The sequence below is a fragment of the Scatophagus argus genome, chromosome 20 (assembly GCF_020382885.2).
Source record: "Scatophagus argus isolate fScaArg1 chromosome 20, fScaArg1.pri, whole genome shotgun sequence".
NCBI classification, from domain to species: Eukaryota; Metazoa; Chordata; class Actinopteri; family Scatophagidae; genus Scatophagus; species Scatophagus argus.
In genome coordinates this window covers 337,338-354,310 of record NC_058512.1, presented here as the reverse complement: position 1 = coordinate 354,310, position 16,973 = coordinate 337,338, and the positions used below count along the sequence as shown (strand labels likewise).

Sequence of the window (16,973 nt, the reverse complement as noted above, 5' to 3'; positions counted from 1 at the left end):
AGAAGACTGTAGACTTCGTCGCTCCCATCATCATCACCTTATAAAGACACCAGTTAATGTCCAGCCTGAGCAGCAGGAACATTAAAACCTGCCACACACTGACTGGAGTTTCAAGACAGACTTTCAGCTGTGATCAGTCGCCTGAAACCTTTTGAAAGTGAGACATATTAATAGTTTGACATTTTTTAAGCAAAAGTCCCAAACAAGATTTTTTTTCAGACTTTTCAGAAAGTAGAGATGTTCTCTTTTCACAGTAAACCAAATTTGTCTGAGATTTTAGTTGGATAAACTGAACATTTCTGAGTTTTCTTACATTTTATGGACCAGACAATGAATACATTAACAGAGAAAACAGTCAGAAGATTAATACACTACTTAACAATATTTCACAGGAGAAGTCACAGCTGCTGACAAATAACTTAATATATTAAACTCTGATATAATAACTTTGACGCTGCTCAGTGTTAAAGTGAGTTTAGAGCGACTCTGAACAAACGACACACAGCTGAGTGGTACTAAAGCCAGTAACTGGTTTATTTGTATTTGGTATTTCACGTTGAACTGTGACATGTTGAGACCAGCTACATATAAAATCCAGTGTGCACTCTCACCGTGAGTCATGCACAACATTGCACTGTAAATAAAGTCAAAGCTCGAGTGGTGAATATACAAAAATAAAGATATTATTTACATCACACAGAAATGAATCTGAGACCACGAGAGGCGAAAGGGAGGCTGAGAAAGACCTGATGCTCCTCTCCTCCTCGTCACGCAGTCATCACACAGAGTGGAGGAATATCTGCACCAACTGCCAGTTCACCTCACGCTGGACCAAACCTCTGGACAGGAAGAGAGGACTTAAGCCCGCCGCAGGTGTGTCCATCGCTGTCGTCGCCCGCTCCCACGGCGAAGGCGCTCCTGTGTCACGTGGCGCCTGACTAGCTTAGCTTAGCACGGCTAAACATGGACGCCCAGTGGATTAAAATGAAGCAGTGAACTTGAAATGAGCTGAACCAGATGAACGATCGGGACAAACATGCTCGTTAACGGCTTTTTACAATAAACCACACCACGAGAGGGCTGAGAGTGAACCCGAACAGTCCAGACAGAAAGATAACGAGCTGAAAGTCACAGTGAAGCTCCGGAAAGCTGCAGACTGAGCCGATACGCCACAGACACCAACACGCTGTCGGTTCATACAGTGACATTCAACGGATTAAAGGATTTCAATTTAAACATGTGCATCACATATCAACTAAAATATTTAAGGTATTTATGTCAGTCAAGACTTCAGCGGGTTACTTTCAGTATTTCATTACCAGATAAATCAAAGTAGCTGCCACAGAGACGACAGGCAATCAGTCAAATACATTAAATACATGAAGAAGGTTGACATGAAAGCTTCCAAAAAGGGAAGTCAAAACATCCGGGTTGCCCCCTGGTGCCTGGCTGCAGTACAGCTCATAAGCTCCTCCCCCTCAATATTAGCAGATGAAATAAATTTTTTTAAATTTTTCGAATAAATTTTTCCCAAAGATGGTTTCTGTCATTTTAGGTAGTTTTTTTAATCACACTGATGTTTGTTCAAGTGTTTGGTTTTAATTAGTCATTTGATACAATAAAAATGTTTTGAAATGTCATGATTAACAGCTGAGCGCTGCTCCTGATTGGCTCAGATGGGTCTGTGGGCGGGAACTCGATACCACAGCTGCACCTCCTGATCACTACAGCACAGACTCTGGCTCCAAAAGACATCACCAGAACAAGATGGCAGCACTCGCATCAGGGATGTTTTGGCTTCACTTTTGTACAGTGGGAGGAAGTGGAGACACGTCAGCCATCTTTATTTGTGTCAGTGGTTTGATCCAAACATAAGCAGTAAAACATTTTGCCTCTGCAATAATCACACAGTCTACTGCAGGGTCATTAATGTGGCTGACATAAATGGAAAATGTTTGATGATTTGATTCTGACAGCCTCAGGTGAGCGGGCAGCTGTCAGGTGTCTTCTTTATGACCTCCGTCAGGCACTGACATGGCTGTTGACGTGGCCTTGTCAGTCCGTCAGATGATCGTGATCCCTGTAACTGGACTCCAAACTGAAATGTAATTTCACAGAATCACATTAACAAAATCCACGTCGTCGCGGCTTACTGATCAGCACGTCTGAAACACTGAAGTTCATCTGTGAGTTTAAGAGCTGCTGCTAGGTGGCTTCTGTTCCCTTTGGACAGAGCCAGGCTAGCGTAGTCTTTATGCTAAGCTAACTGACTGTGCAGACCTCAGATCCAGTGACTGCTGGCTGATTTATGCAGCTTTTATGAAACCTTGTGATTTGGATCCACAAGTTTAAACCTCAGACCAGAACTGAGGTACTGACACGGCGACAGCTTCACAACGTTCAGTTTGCCTTCAGCAGCAGGCTCACAGAAATATGTCCACATGGAAACAGCTGGATGGACCGCAGCGTCTCCATGCAGTCCATTCAGGCTTGTCCTGCACACAAAGAGCTGGAGTCAAACGTTTCCATCCTGATCTCAGAGGCGAGACTCTGCAGAAAACTGGCCCACTATTAAAAGTTCCTCAGCCCTCAGTAAACGTTAGAAATGACTCAAACATCCTCGAGTCTTCACAGTTTTACCTTTTCAAACAAAAACAGCGGAGGCCGGAAACCTGTGACGCTCGGAGGGTCGACTCAGGCTGAAGTTTGTGCTCATCGGGTTACTTAAATACTTAAATACTATTCAGAGTCAACGTGACGAGACGTCAGAAACGGTGACGAACCACCTGCGACAGAAGGAGACAGGCAGTTAATGTTTCTGGTAAGCTTCTGAGGGCCAAGTTAGAAAAACTAATTTTTCTTCTGTGAAAGTTTTGTGTTTGTTTTTGCAATCCTCAATAAGACAGAAAACATAAAACTTTTCAGCCTGACAGTAAGAGCGCACACACAACTTGTCAACACACTCTGTAACTCATGTGCATGTGGTCCCGTTCAGAACGTGGCCTTCGGATTCTTGAACTACAAAAACTCTGATCCTGGCGCCTCGTTTTCACCCCACAAAACTTGCACTGCTGGAGAAAAAAGCTGAAGAGAAAACTGGCCTCCCGGGCCTCCGTAGACTGCAGTACATTACAGGTATGAGGTCGTGATGTTAAATGTATTTCAGGCAGGTGAGATCTGTGTGACTGCAGCACAGAGGACGTACATTCGAGGCAGAGATGGAGGGAGCTGCCTTCAGCCGGGGGGCGAAGCAGGCTGACGAGGGAGGAACAGAGGACACAGGAGTGGAGGTGGAGGCTCTGGTGGTGCAGCGAGACGAGCCGGGCTCTGGCCCCCACATCATTTGAGACAGGGGCTGAGCACGGTGGGTGTCGGGGGGTAAACCAGAGCCACGTTGACCCGCTCCGAGCCGTTCTTTGGACAGATGATCTCAGTCAGACCTTCGGGCCGTGGTTGGCTCAGCAGCTCACCTGCAACACAACACAACAGTTTGTTTGTTAGTTTGTTGTACCCTCAGCAGGCACCCAGGATCCCACACCGGTCCTGGGTGCCTGCTGGGGTTGTTGCCCTGCGGGTTCTGGTTTTATACCATCGGCTGTGATGAGCCTCAGCTGCATCATGGGAAAAAGTGCACATAGTTTGCCAGTTCACAGACACTCTAAACCTGCAGCACACTGGAAGGTCGTCCAGCAGGGGGCAGCTTCTCTACACTGACTGAGTCCCAGCAGGGGGCGCCGAGTGGCTCAGGTTAAAAACAGATCTGAGGTCAGTCTGTGTTCGTGTGGGGACAGCTGAGAGGTATTTTGAGTCATATAGGGTGGCTGGAGTTACTGTGTCAAACAGCAGGATCCCTTCTTCTCCCTGAACTCGGTCTCCCAGGCTGTGGCCTGTCCTCTGCGAACCCTGCTGACCAAACACCTCCTGTTAGGGATGGTTCAGTTCACTGCTGGACTTAAAGCATCACAGGTAACCAGGCTGGATTTATTCTGCATGCTGTGGGAAACTGTTTTCGGCTTCAGCATCAATACAAAGCAGAAAACATGCTCTAAAATACATAAATACAATAAAAAAACACGGACAAACCTCAAGCCATGAGGAGGCCCAGGTCAAAGAGCTGCCTGGGAGTCTAAACTCAGGGCGATGTTTTTAGCTTCTGTGTGCAGCAGCCATCTGAGCTGAGTTCCTGTTTTCAGCATGGACATAAAGACCAGATTACATGCGGGTGAGTCCACATTCTCACAAGCTTCCTTTTGCTTTTCCTCCAACCCAGCGGCCCGTCTTCTTCCTCTTCAGCCCTTCTCACCAAACAACGAGGCCTGAAGCAGATTAATGTCCTCCTCTCATAGTGATCGAGCTGCCACGTAACAATACTCGTGTGTGTACTGTGCGCAGACACACAAGTCCACGTGACCCTGTTTAACGTGTTCTCAGCTGTTCAGGTGGATGACAGCGAGAATCACCTGTGGGCTCACGACAGGAAGCAGCTGGACTACAACGTCCTCACTGTGTATAAGCTGCATGAGGCGTCGCCATCCTTCGCCCTGCACCAGACTCCTCCATCTGAAATAATCCCCGTGTGGAGACATCATTATTCTGCAGAGCCGGATTACATTTACATTAAGGCCTCTTTTATCGGGGCTCAGTGGTTTATCTGCGTGCACACACACACACACACACACTCTGACCTGCTTTCCTAACCTGCTGCAGCACAGCACCACAGACGGACTCGAGCCCTGATGCGGCTGCTGCGTTCGGATCAATGCAGAGTCGTTCTTATAATCCTCTGATCGCAGTTTGTCCCACGCTAACAGGCCGCGTGCTCATGTGGACTTTGTGGAGGCGAATCGCTACCCAGAATGACTTCGTTTTGTCTTATCAGTAACAACACGATCTGCGAGCGAGCAAAGGCTCCTTAGCCTCAAGGCCGACCCGAACACGCGTGAAGCTGCTCTGCATCCTGTTCGGGCTGAGGAGTCACTGATGTTCTGATCAGACCTGGTCCACACAGAGTCCAGCCACAGGAACTCAGACCACTAGAGGGCGCAACATCAACAAACATCACTATTGGCCCTTCACTGAAAACATGAAGACGATGATGAAGATCACAGGTTGCACTCAAGCCTGAGGACCTGAAACTCCTGATGTATTGATGTTAATGCAGGAATGTTACGTGTCATATGTTTAAGACGTGAACAAAGTGTGTCAGTGAGTTCGATTCACAGCTGGACGACGTGTCGAGTCCCACCGACTGCTGCCCCGTTTGCTCTGTGATAAACGACATCAGAAACACATCAGGTTGTGATGGAGGAAACCTGAGCAGCATCAGCCCTCAGTCAACCGACTGCTCGCTACACGTCTGGAGCCAGACACAGACAGAGCAACAGACAGAGAGCTACAGACACAGACAGAGCGACAGACAGAGAGCTACAGACACAGACAGAGCGACAGACAGAGAGCTACAGACACAGACAGAGCTACAGACACAGACAGAGTGACAGACAGAGAGCTACAGACACAGACAGAGCTACAGACACAGACAGAGTGACAGACAGAGAGCTACAGACACAGACAGAGCTACAGACACAGACAGAGTGACAGACAGAGAGCTACAGACACAGACAGAGCTACAGACACAGACAGAGTGACAGACAGAGAGCTACAGTCACACAGAGCTACAGACACAGACAGAGCGACAGACAGAGAGCTACAGACACAGACAGAGTGACAGACAGAGAGCTACAGTCACACAGAGCTACAGACACAGACAGAGCGACAGACAGAGAGCTACAGACACAGACAGAGTGACAGACAGAGAGCTACAGTCACACAGAGCTACAGACACAGACAGAGCTACAGACACAGACAGAGCTACAGACAGAGAGCTACAGACACACAGAGCTACAGACACAGACAGAGAGCTACAGACAGAGAGCTACAGACACACAGAGCTACAGACACAGACAGAGTGACAGACAGAGAGCTACAGACACACAGAGCTACAGACACAGACAGAGAGCTACAGACACACAGAGCTACAGACACAGACAGAGTGACAGACAGAGAGCTACAGAGACAGACAGAGCTACAGACAGACAGATTTCAGTGAATGAATAAACTGCAACAACATAAACTTTACTTTCACTTTTTAAGTGAGCGTATGAGGAAACACAGCAGATTGTTTCCTCTGCTGCTGGGAATCTGATGTGTTTTTCATTACTGGAAGCAGCTGACGGCTCGTACATCCAGCTGTGTGTCCTGAATTAGGTCAAAGCCTGGTAAGCCCACCTCCTCCTCCTCCTCCTCCTCCTCCTCCTCCTCCCACACTGTGACTGAGAGGAGTCACTCAGTAACCTGACATCAAGACTCAGGAATGTGCAGGACTCGTGTCTCACGTCCTCAGGTAGACGACCCCCCTCCCCCACCCCCTGTCACCCGCAGCCTTAAAAGGAAGGAGTCACTTCAGAGGAGTCTTCTGTCTCCAGGAAACTCCCTCCGACACGCTGAAGGCGTCTCGCTGAGCTCCATTCACAGGCTGTTCCCAACCAGCTCAGACATCCGACTTCACTTCCTGTTTCAAACGGTCTGATGAGGACAAACTGAAGGACTCTAAGGACTTTTGGACACAAGCCAAACGGGCCAGCGGGTGAAAACTGCTTTCTGTTTTTAGGCTTCAAAATGCTGATTACTTCAGAGCTGAAACGATGAATCAATTCTCAACAGACAGAAGATTAATCAGCAACTATTTTCATCATAAATTAATAAAAACATCTTTGGGTCTTGGGCTGTCGGTCAGATGAAACATCTGAGGACTTCAGAACAAACAGGACAGATGATTCCTTCATTGAATGATATTTAGACTTTATTTCCACTAAAGTTCAGGCACACTGAGGGCTCGAGCATAAACAGTAAAAAACTGCTCGACTAACAGAGTTTAAATATTTACAGTCTCCAACCTAAAATAGAAATCTGTCAGTCAACAAGCTGCACACGGAGCAGTGAAAACCTGAGGAGGAGGAGGAGGAGGAGGAGGAGGAGGAGCTGGTGGTGTCCGTCTCTCCCGTCACTGACGGCTTTCTGGACTAAAATCTGTGAACCGACTCACACTCGCCGCAGAGCGTAAATGAGCTGAAATGAGCCTGCCTGTCTGTCTGCCTGTCTGTCTGCCTGCCTGTCTGTCTGCCTGTCTGTCTGTCTGCCTGCCTGCCTGTCTGTCTGCCTGTCTGTCTGCCTGTCTGACTGCCTGTCTGACTGTCTGTCTGTCTGCCTGCCTGTCTGTCTGTCTGTCTGCCTGTCTGACTGCCTGTCTGTCTGTCTGTCTGCCTGCCTGTCTGTCTGCCTGTCTGACTGTCTGACTGTCTGTCTGTCTGCCTGCCTGCCTGTCTGACTGCCTGTCTGACTGCCTGTCTGTCTGTCTGCCTGCCTGCCTGTCTGTCCGACAGGCAGTGAGCAGTGTGTGTGTGTGTGTGTGTGTGTGTGAATGAGTCAGCAGGAGCAGAGGCCACGAGACGCCATCAGCTCAGCCTGAGGATTAACGCTGCAGTGTGTGGAAACACTGAGGATCAAACAAGTCACACTATGAGCTCTGGAAAAGACCAACGCACTCGGCATCGCGCGTGTCGACACGGACCCGCGTCCACCGCGTCTCAGTCCCATCAGAACCGCGAAGAGCCGAGTCTCCCACACAGGGCTGCAGAGGCCGGCAGACAGCTGGTAGTCTGCGAGTCTGCGAGGACCAGAATCAAAGCAGGATTTGTGAAATGGAGCAGAATGAGCCGACAGGATCGGGCTCACAGACTCGAGCCAGACCCAGTAACTAATCCCCCGTGATCAGCAGCTGGACTGCCAGAGATCCTCAGGAATGCGTGGCCTACTTCCACCGCACAGGAAACACACCAAAATAACCCCAGCAGGCCGGCGTACCTGTTCAGGAGCCTCAGTCAAAGCATAACAAGAGCCAATCAATTCAGTCTCACAAGCAAACAAACACCTGAATGTAAAGTAAAACCACTGAAGAAATTTACTCTGAAAATCAGCTGATTTGATGTGTGTGTGTGTGTGTGTGTTTATGTATATGTGTGTGAATGTGTGTATGTGTGTGTGAGATCTGAGTGCAGCAGAAATGCTGCTTTCGTGTTCGCATGTTGTTCTGACTCTCGTCTTCTCCCGCTGAAGTTGCAGAACTTCTTGCTGGTCGTTTCACCAGCTTCCTGTTCGGACTGAAGTAAACAAGCAGCTCCAGTCCTCAGGGACTTTCTTTCCTTCCACAGAACTTCTAGAAACAGGAAGTGGAACATGAGCCTGCTGTGCTGTTTCACAGTCAGGGTGAAGAGCAGCTTCCAAAAGGTCCGGTCCATCAGAACCGGACACCTTCCAGCTTATCGGCCGGACTGTGATTTGGCATTGACAACAGCTGGTTGTTGAACGAGTCCAAACCCGCCTGGCACACGAGCTCCACGACCGGCCAACATTAAACCCGATGAAGGTTATGAGGCCTGAAACGTTTCGACCTGAGTGACGAGTGACCCGTACGGGCCGTGTGACATCACAGCTCAGGTGGAGTCAGCTGACGATGCAGCGTTCAGGGACCCACCGTCATCACAGATGAACCTGCCGCGGCCTCAGTCACGTGTGTGAGATAACAGAGCAGCTTAGCTCGGGGTGATGTAACGGGATCGTCATCCTCTCTACGAGATTACACAGCAACACAAACACGCTAACGACGAGCCACGACTGCAAACCGCCAAAACACACGAGACAAGACCGTCCTCTCACATGTCACCTTCGTCACAGTTCTTCAGACGGGGCTCTGATGAAGGTGACTGAGAGGATCCTGGTCTAGCTGTTGTCTGTTTGCAGGCCGGAGTGAAACATGAGGCTCGTGAACCTGCAGGACGGAGTCCAGGTGGGGGTTCTGGAGGCCCCCGCGCAGGTGTGACGTGAGCTGCAGTGACACTTCAATGTGATGATAAGAGTGAGAGTCCGTCTCAGCTGGTATGTTCAGTCCACACACAGGAGGCTCAGTGGCGTCCCGCTGGACGTCTCCATGCTGAGACACACGTCTCATCCGGCTCACCGAACATGTGGACGTAAAGAAGGAAAAGTATTTAGAGGTTTATTTTTTATTTCTTCTAAGTAACTTTTCTTCTCGTTCCACACTCTTTAACGTGGTGCTTCAATCGGACACAAGACGCGTCCTGAGAGGACTGGACGGTCAGTGGACACTGGACGGTCCACTCCTACGTTTGTCTGTCCCTCTGCGTCCGCTCAATCTGGAACTCGCTTTAATCCCGACTGATCCTCTAACTGGATTAAAAGGGAGTCACACTGAGAAACGACAACCACAACCAGAGTGAAAGTGCTGCCACGCTCCAGCCGGACTGACGAAGCTCCGCCCACAACCGCACCTCACATTCATATACAGGAGAGTCCGTCGGTCCCTCAGCTCAGACTTCCTGACCTTCTACTGAACAAATCTGTCACTTAATTAAAAACAATCAACAGATGCATTAGCACTGAAAGCCAGCAGCAGCAGAAACAAACACTGAGGGTCACGTGCTTCTTTCAGCCAATAGCAGTGCCTGGACAGCATCAAACACACACACACACACAGTCTGAAAACAACGAAAGCTGTTTTCTCTGATTGTCAATAACACAGAGCCTGCAGTTGCACTCAATCAGAGAGCAGAAACCAGCAGACTCGTCCACACAGACGACGAGATGGTAATCAACGAATAACCAACAAACTCATCGTCTCACGAGAACCTGAAGGCCCCACGACACAAACTGTGTTTAGTCTGAGTGAAACCAAAGTGCACCAACAGACGGCAGACAAAAGATGTTTCCATAAAAGGCCACACGAAACGAAACACACTGCAGGCTGTGTGTGTGTGTGTGTGTGTGTGTTCCTGCTGTTGCTTTCACACCAACAAACGCAGGAGAGCAGGAGGAGTGTCAGCCAGGACCCACACGGTGACCCAGGACCCTGCCTGACACGACTTCCATCCCTCACTTCCTGGTCATCGACAGACCGTCTGGGTCCACTTCGTCCAGCACAGCGAACGCTCAGCAGCTGGACGGAAAACGTCCTGCTGTCCTCCGTGGACGCCTGCCAACAACATGTGATAAAATACTGAGCAGTTTTCTTTGTTTGGCCCCCACGAGAGGACGTCCAAAGCATTTCCTGATCTGGTTGGCTGCCTGAGCACAAAGAGCTCTGGGTGAGGAATTTCTCTGATCCAGACTCTTATCAGGCTGTAAAATGACTCAGTAAAGCTCAGAGCTGCAATCACACTGAAACTATTTCATCCCATCGGGGGTCACACACCAGCAACACGTCTGTCTTCAAACCTGCCTCTGGCTCTGGGGACTGAACCTGAACCCTTTTCAGATCTTTTTAGGTGGTTTTTATGGTGGCATTTCCCTTCAGTACTGAACCTGAACCACAAAGACTGCAGCTGCTGTTTAGTCTATAAAACAGCAGCAAACATAACACGAATGTCCATCAGTTTCACCGTGAGGTCTGCTTCTAAAGCTATCAGAGAAAAGCAGAGAAGAGTTAGGGTTAGGGTTCCAGAGAACTCCCATCTGCATGCCGACTGAGCGTTTGATCACATGTGATCACATGACATCACAATAAAAGACCCGAAAGCAGCAGTTCTGCAGCCTCAGAGAGGAGGAAACCACGAGTCCGCCGACAGCTCAGCACAAGCAGCCGCCTAGCTTAGCTTAGCTTAGCATTCAGGCTGCGGGACGTCCTGGAGTGTCTGCTGGTTGCTTGGCAGCTGCTCAGAGACATGAATGAATCCACACACGCCCCTCCGCTGAAACCACGAACTGTTGCTTTTAGCACAGACCAAACAAGACAGAACATGCAGACCGTGAGCACAAGTATTCACTAAACGTCAAACTTTTGTTTCTGGAAGTGAGGCGACCGGTTTGCCTCACGCACGCCGTTTGCTCCACCACAAAGAATGAAATGAAAGGTTAAAGTTTGTAATGAAGCAACTGACACAAACTCAGTCAAATGTCTCTGATGCATCACTTTACATTCAGACTCAATCGATCGATCAATATGGCACAGAGATAAGACCCCAGATCACCTTTACTTCATTATGGATGCTGTTTCTGCAATTTTAAGGCTGCATTACATCCACCTGACTGAGGATTATCAAAAATCTCACTGTGTGAGCAGTCTGTGAAAGCAGCAGTTATCTTCTCCACAGGACTGTCACAATATCAGAGTATCTGACACGTCTACAGTAAACCCAAGTCAGGCCGCCTGGTCCATCACAGCATCAGGACGACCAGGATCCTCTGTGGCCCCGATGGGGGGGGGCCCACATCGGCTGCAGCTTTTGTTTTCTCTGAGGACAACTGTCTTCTCTTCAGTAAAAGAAGTATTTCAAAGCTACACAGCAGAAAAGCAGCATGAGCTCAGCTGATTCAAGTTTCTTCAGAAAACTGACCTGTGATCAGCCCTGTGAGCGACAGTCACCACAGAACTAAACATTCATCTGATTGATCTGATCAACTGTGCGGTCTGCTAAATATCAGAAAACTGTCTCCCACCCGCCCTCAGATGTTTGCTGGTGATTAAGTCTCTCTGACTGATTAAAGGAATCAGAAGCTCTTATTGTCTGATTACGTCTTTTTACTCACTCACAGGTCAACATGAAATACTAAAGAATATTCTGGTGTATGATATGCTGTGATTATTAGTCAACTAATTGATTTGATGAACAGCAAATTAACCTGCAGTTGTTTAAATAATCGATTTATCGTCACTCTTTAAGCAAAAGTGCTCAAGAGAATTTCAGAAAATTATTAAATACATGCACACAGTCTCACAGATATTGTAGAGTTCAAATGCTGATCATGAAGAGTCCTGCCACCTTTACGTTTGCTTTAGAAGAAATGTTGTATGAGGTGGAGGTGAACACGACGAAGACGGGCTGATTTGTGTTGTGCAGGTCACAGGACTGATCACTGAACTGCTTGTACAGAAGCAGCCTGATGAAGGACAGACAGCTGAACACATCTGGTGCGATAAATAAAACATGATTTACTGGAGGAGAGTCGTTTTCAGTCTGATGTGGGGAACTGAAGGAATCTTACCTGGAAAGGCGTGTGGCTCGGTCGACCCCCTCTTGAGGCACTTGGAACAGAGAATATGTACAGAGTAGTGCAGGCCAGGCCACTCCTGCAGCAGCACGTTCAGCTCCTCCACCAGCGGCGTGATGGCCTGCCACGCAGTCCAGATGTTAGGCAGCGAGGCGTGGCTGGCGATGGACAGAGTCTCTGCCTGCAGTTTACCTTTGGAGGGCCGGTGGCTGATCACCACCGGGACTTTGCCTCGATAGGCGAAGATCTGATGCCTGCCATCCGACCTCTGAACCACGTGGCTGTTTATCTGCACACTGAAGCGTGCAAACAGTCCAGGAGGAAACAGGAAAGGGAAGCTGTACTGGATGTGCAGCTGCTCCAGAGAGAAGAAGTGACCCAGAGGCAGAGAGCTTCCACCGGCCAAGGCCTCCGCCCGCGGCTCCTCGTTGCTGACGTAGCTGGGAAACTTGTACCATGCTGTGGCTCCATTCAGGGGTTTGCTGCGGGGTTTGTTGATGCAGTAGCAGATCCCCATTTTCTCCAGGAGTTCCATGATAAGGTGGAGGTCCTGCTGGGTCTGAATGAGCGGTCTGAGGAGCAGACGGATGACGTTGGAGGGCAAAAGGCCTTGCTGGAGGAAGCCCTCCACATGGTGCTGCAGATGGGTCACCCTGAGGTTCTCCCCCTTCTCGTCCTCAATAACCAGACTCACCCTCCCCTTGTCACCCCTCTCCCCTTCAGAGAGGAGCCTGTCCAACAGTGTGGACTCGTCCCTCTGGAAGAAAACATTAAGAATTGCAATGAATCGTGGAAGATTATGGAAAACATACTCCCTCAGGGTGAGGCTGTCTTCAAAGTAGAGCAACTTCCCACTCTCGTGCAGGTAAGATAAGGCGCACTGCAGTCGGTCCTCCGTGAGTCCCGCCTGGAGGCCCAGACGGGCCGAGTCCCACCACGAGAGCCACAGGTCTTTGGGCTTAAAGTGCAGCTCCTCCAGCATCTGCCAGGACTTTGGCAGCACACGGTGGAGGTTGGGGAAGATCTCCCTGTGGTCTGCGACAGACATGAACTTCTCCCTGAGCCTCTGGATGTTCCTCTGGGTCTCTGTGCAGCTGACACTCAGCACAGGAGACAGGATCTGCAGCCGGTGGTTCAACATGTACTGCAGCTGGGATTTCCTCCGCCTCAAGTTCCTGTCAGAGACCCCGTAGAAGAGGACATGAGGGCTGGAGGACCGGACACTGTAACCCTGGTCCAGGGCCTGATCCACCTGAAGAATCAGACTCCTTATGCTCTGGATGTCTTCCTTCTCCTGCAGGCTTATCTGTCTGTGAATGTCCAGACTCTTCTCCTCCACCTCCACCTCTTCACACAAGTCTGCATGTGTGCCCACCAAGCACACAACGGCGTGGGGTACTTTGGCACCGAGGAGGTGGAGAAAATATCCGACGTGGGCATAAAAGTTCTTGGGTGAATACGCTTTGAGATTCACAACAAGAGTGTAGAGAGCACCAGTGGAGAGAAAAAAGGGTTTGATGAGGTCGTAGTTTTGCTTCCCTGACAAATCGTACACCAGAAATGTAAGACTGCGATCAGCGTCTGCCACCCAGTTGGTGACTTCAATTCCTTTGTTTCCTTGGACTTCTTTAACATCCTGTTTTGTGCTCACCACGCTCTGCCGGAGCCGCGTCTTCCCAGAGTTGTTCATCCCCATCAGGACCAGCTTCAGCCTCGGCATCACAGCAAACTGTGAATGTGCAAGCTCCTTCTGATAGGCTGCGATGTAAGGAATCCCCTTCATACACACCTCATATGGAGGCTGGATGAGGGGGTTATCCTTCACCTTCCAAATGTTCACCTTGGACAGCTTTCCAAAATTATCTGGCAGTATGGCTATTTGGTTACCCTGCAAAACAAGTTCCTCCAACTTCTCCAGCTCCACAATAGAATCCGGCAGATACGTGATGTTGTTGTTGTCCAACCAGAGGTTTGCCAGCTTCACCAGCTGTCCTATTTCCTCAGGAATATGAGTCAATTTATTCCTGCTCAGGTAAAGCTCCTCTAATCCTGTGATGCTTAAAATAACCTGGGGGAAGCTCTCAAACTCATTAGAGGACAAATTGATCATTTTGAGTCTTTGCAGATTTCCAAAAGCAGGGGGTAGGGCTGTGAGGTTGCTCCCATCCAGCATCAGGCTCTCCAGGTTGAGCAGGTGACAGAAGGTGTCAGGTAAAGTGGACATGTGAAGACTACTGAGCCACAGGATTTTGACAAACTGTAGTTTTATGATGTCTGCTGGCAATGACTCAAACTTGTTCCCGGAACAGTCAAGTTCTTCCAGCTCGCTGAGGGCCAGGATCTCAGGGGGGAACTGGTTCAGCTTGTTGTGATCCGCATCCAGAGTCCGCAGCTTAGTCAGGCTGGAGAAAGATCTGGGCAGATCATGCAGGTCATTGAAGCTGATGTCAAGTTCCTCCAAAAACTGAAGCGCTCCAATCTGAGCTGGAAGATGCTGGATTTTGTTGTGACTTATGCACAGCTTCTTCAGCCCCTTCAGCTGACCCACACCTTCAGAGAAGCTCCGCAGGCAGTTGTGGCTCATGTCGAGCTCCACCAGCTGCCCCAGCTCAAACACCACACGGGGAACAGCGGTGAACTTGTTCCTGCGGAGGACAAGGATGCGCAGGTTGTTGAGGGTGGATCCCAGCCCTTCTGGCAGCTCCTGGAGGGAGTTGTTGCCCAGATTGAGCACCTCTATCTCGGCTATATCCTCGGGCAGTACGATCTGGTTGTCTTTGGAGCAGAGGGTGAGCTGGCGCAGGTTGCTCCGCAGCTTCCTGGAGCGGAGGGCGGCATCCCTCCACAACCTGGCCGTTTTCAGATTGTTCTCCTTGTCCTCCATGGCGTGGCAGCCCGACCCCTCCTCCTCCTCCTCCGTGTTTTCATTGAGAGTTTTCATGGATACTGAGCGGGCAGCATGGTGGTCGGTGAGCCTCGGAAATCAGCGCCCTCCTCAAAGACAAACCCTCCGTCAGAGAGGAGACAAAAGACAGTTTATGTCCGGAAATAATCGAGCTTTTCGACGGGAGCAGGAGGAGAGTCTGTGGCCGCGGAGGCATCCTTTTCTCCTGCGCCACTCAGCACACAACGAAAACAAAGCTCCGCGTTCACAGCTCCGGGTTTAATCCGCAGCCCGACAACCCGGACGTCCTCATCGCCACAACAAGCCGCCCTCTGGGTCTCTGTCCCGGCTGTATCTGTGCCTCGGAGCCGCCGAGTCTCTTCCTGGGAGCGGGGAGTGGAAGCGAGGCAGCGGCCGCTCACGCTGCGTCAGATCACTGAGCCCTCCTCCTCCCGTCCTCCTCCCGACCTCCTCCCTTCTCTCCTCCCTCCTACCGTGCGCAGCGGAGGAGGAGGAGGAGGAGGAGGAGGAGGGAAAGTGTTTGTCCTCACTTGGTTAAAATAGATTCAGATCAGCAAAGAAACCCGAGACAAACATGTCTAAAAACACGTCCTGGCTTTAAAACAAACAGGCCCATAGCACAGGCTGGGTGCAAACAGATTTACACTGAATGAATACATCGAACACCTGAAATAAATGAAAAGGTTTATTTACACGGTGAAGGAGAGATTTAAAATGTTTGGTGCACACTGAGCTCATCCTGTTATTCTGGGCCACATGGACAACAGAGCGAAGACTTTGTCTCCACCTGCAGGCCGGGATGAGCAGCACAGGAACGCACTTCAGACTTCAGGGGTCTCTGCAGGCTCCCCAAAACTCCCCAAAAACCTTCAACAGGAAGACAAGTTGAGGACATGCAGAGAGGACAGCAGCTTTAATGATGTGTTGTCTCCGCCTGCTGATAACACGAGTGCAGATCATCAGTGAGTCTGCAGGCGAGGTTTTATATGAGACTTTGTACAGGAAACTGGACATGTCCACTCAGTGAGAGCTTCTTTTAGAAGCTATTTCAGTGCTGTGAAGGATCTGAAATTCTGTCTTAACGCTGACGTGTAAAATAAGTCACGTTCATAAATCTGGTCCAACAAAACCTGATCAGGTTTAACTTGAATTAATGAATCAGAGCAGGTGAAGGACCAGGTACATTGTACTTCAGATCCGAGCTACACGTGCTTAACTTTAGTACATCCAGCTTATGCTATTTCAGTCTGTACTGCAATACATTTCAGAATGAAATTACTTTTTAAGTATTGTTACAGATTAGCGAGCCGTCACAGGTGAGTCCAGGTGTGCTGCTGGTCGGGGCTCTGCTGAGGTTATCAGTTATTTATTTATAGAACATCAGGCAATAAAACTGACAGGAAGTCCTGCGTTTCTGATACAGGACTTTTTTTACACCGTGCCGTATGAGGATGTTTCAGATAATCTATAATCAATACGTCAGTGACCTTGTGGCAAGCTGCATTCGTTTCTTCATTCGACTGGTACTTTGTGGTTCTCCAGCTGTCTGGATGGAAATGAAAGTAACTTCCTGTTACATAAGAGAACCTGTTTAACCTGCAGAACAAACACAAACACAGCAGGCTAAAGGACGCTCCAGATCCACGTCCACAGGAGACCGTCCCACATTCTCAGGGTCATGTGAGTGCAGACATCACACAGGACAGGAGAACTGGAGCATTTAGACTCAGCAGACTGACAGGCACACGACAGCAGACGTTTTTAAAGTCTTACTCTGTGCTTTGAAGTCATAATGAAAGTTTGAATTCAAACATTAAAAGTTCTTCCTGTTGTGAGTGTTGGTTCATTGATTTATTCATACAAGGAGTTCAGAGTCTACGTCATCTCACCATATGACCTCCATTCAGAGTCTTGGGAGTCCAGGACCAGCAGTAGGATCCTGAACCAG

General features: G+C 49.4%; 1 protein-coding gene across 6 annotated transcripts; it reads right to left on the bottom strand.

The window, feature by feature from the left end:
• Positions 1–1,573: 1,573 nt before the first annotated feature.
• mfhas1 (multifunctional ROCO family signaling regulator 1) lies at positions 1,574–16,928 on the bottom strand. 6 transcript variants are annotated; one of them, XR_006841886.1, is made up of 3 exons: positions 12,115–16,928; positions 2,641–3,470; positions 1,574–2,495 (listed from the first exon to the last, which is right to left on the bottom strand). XR_006841886.1 is itself a non-coding variant. In XM_046375660.1 (2 exons), the coding sequence occupies exons 1-2, from the start codon at positions 15,059–15,061 to the stop codon at positions 3,340–3,342; spliced, it is 3,078 nt and encodes a 1,025-aa protein (XP_046231616.1). In that variant the 5' UTR covers positions 15,062–16,928; the 3' UTR covers positions 1,574–3,339. The 6 variants fall into 6 exon arrangements, 3 of the variants coding, with proteins under 3 accessions (XP_046231616.1, XP_046231614.1, XP_046231615.1); XR_006841885.1 differs by having other exon boundaries at positions 1,574–2,786; positions 3,206–3,470; XR_006841887.1 differs by lacking the exon at positions 1,574–2,495 and adding an exon at positions 9,924–10,105 and having other exon boundaries at positions 3,339–3,470.
• Between the last annotated feature and the right edge of the window lie 45 nt (positions 16,929–16,973).

What these genes read in the sequence shown, in the direction of transcription:
- mfhas1 (XM_046375658.1), bottom strand. Translation starts at nt 15,061, where the DNA reads ATGAAAACTCTCAATGAAAACACGGAGGAGGAGGAGGAGGGGTCGGGC. An exon ending in CGAGCCACACGCCTTTCCAG is followed by an intron (nt 7,716 to 12,114) that starts GTAAGATTCCTT and finishes GCAGACTCGCAG; the next exon opens with ACTACCAGCTGTCTGCCGGC.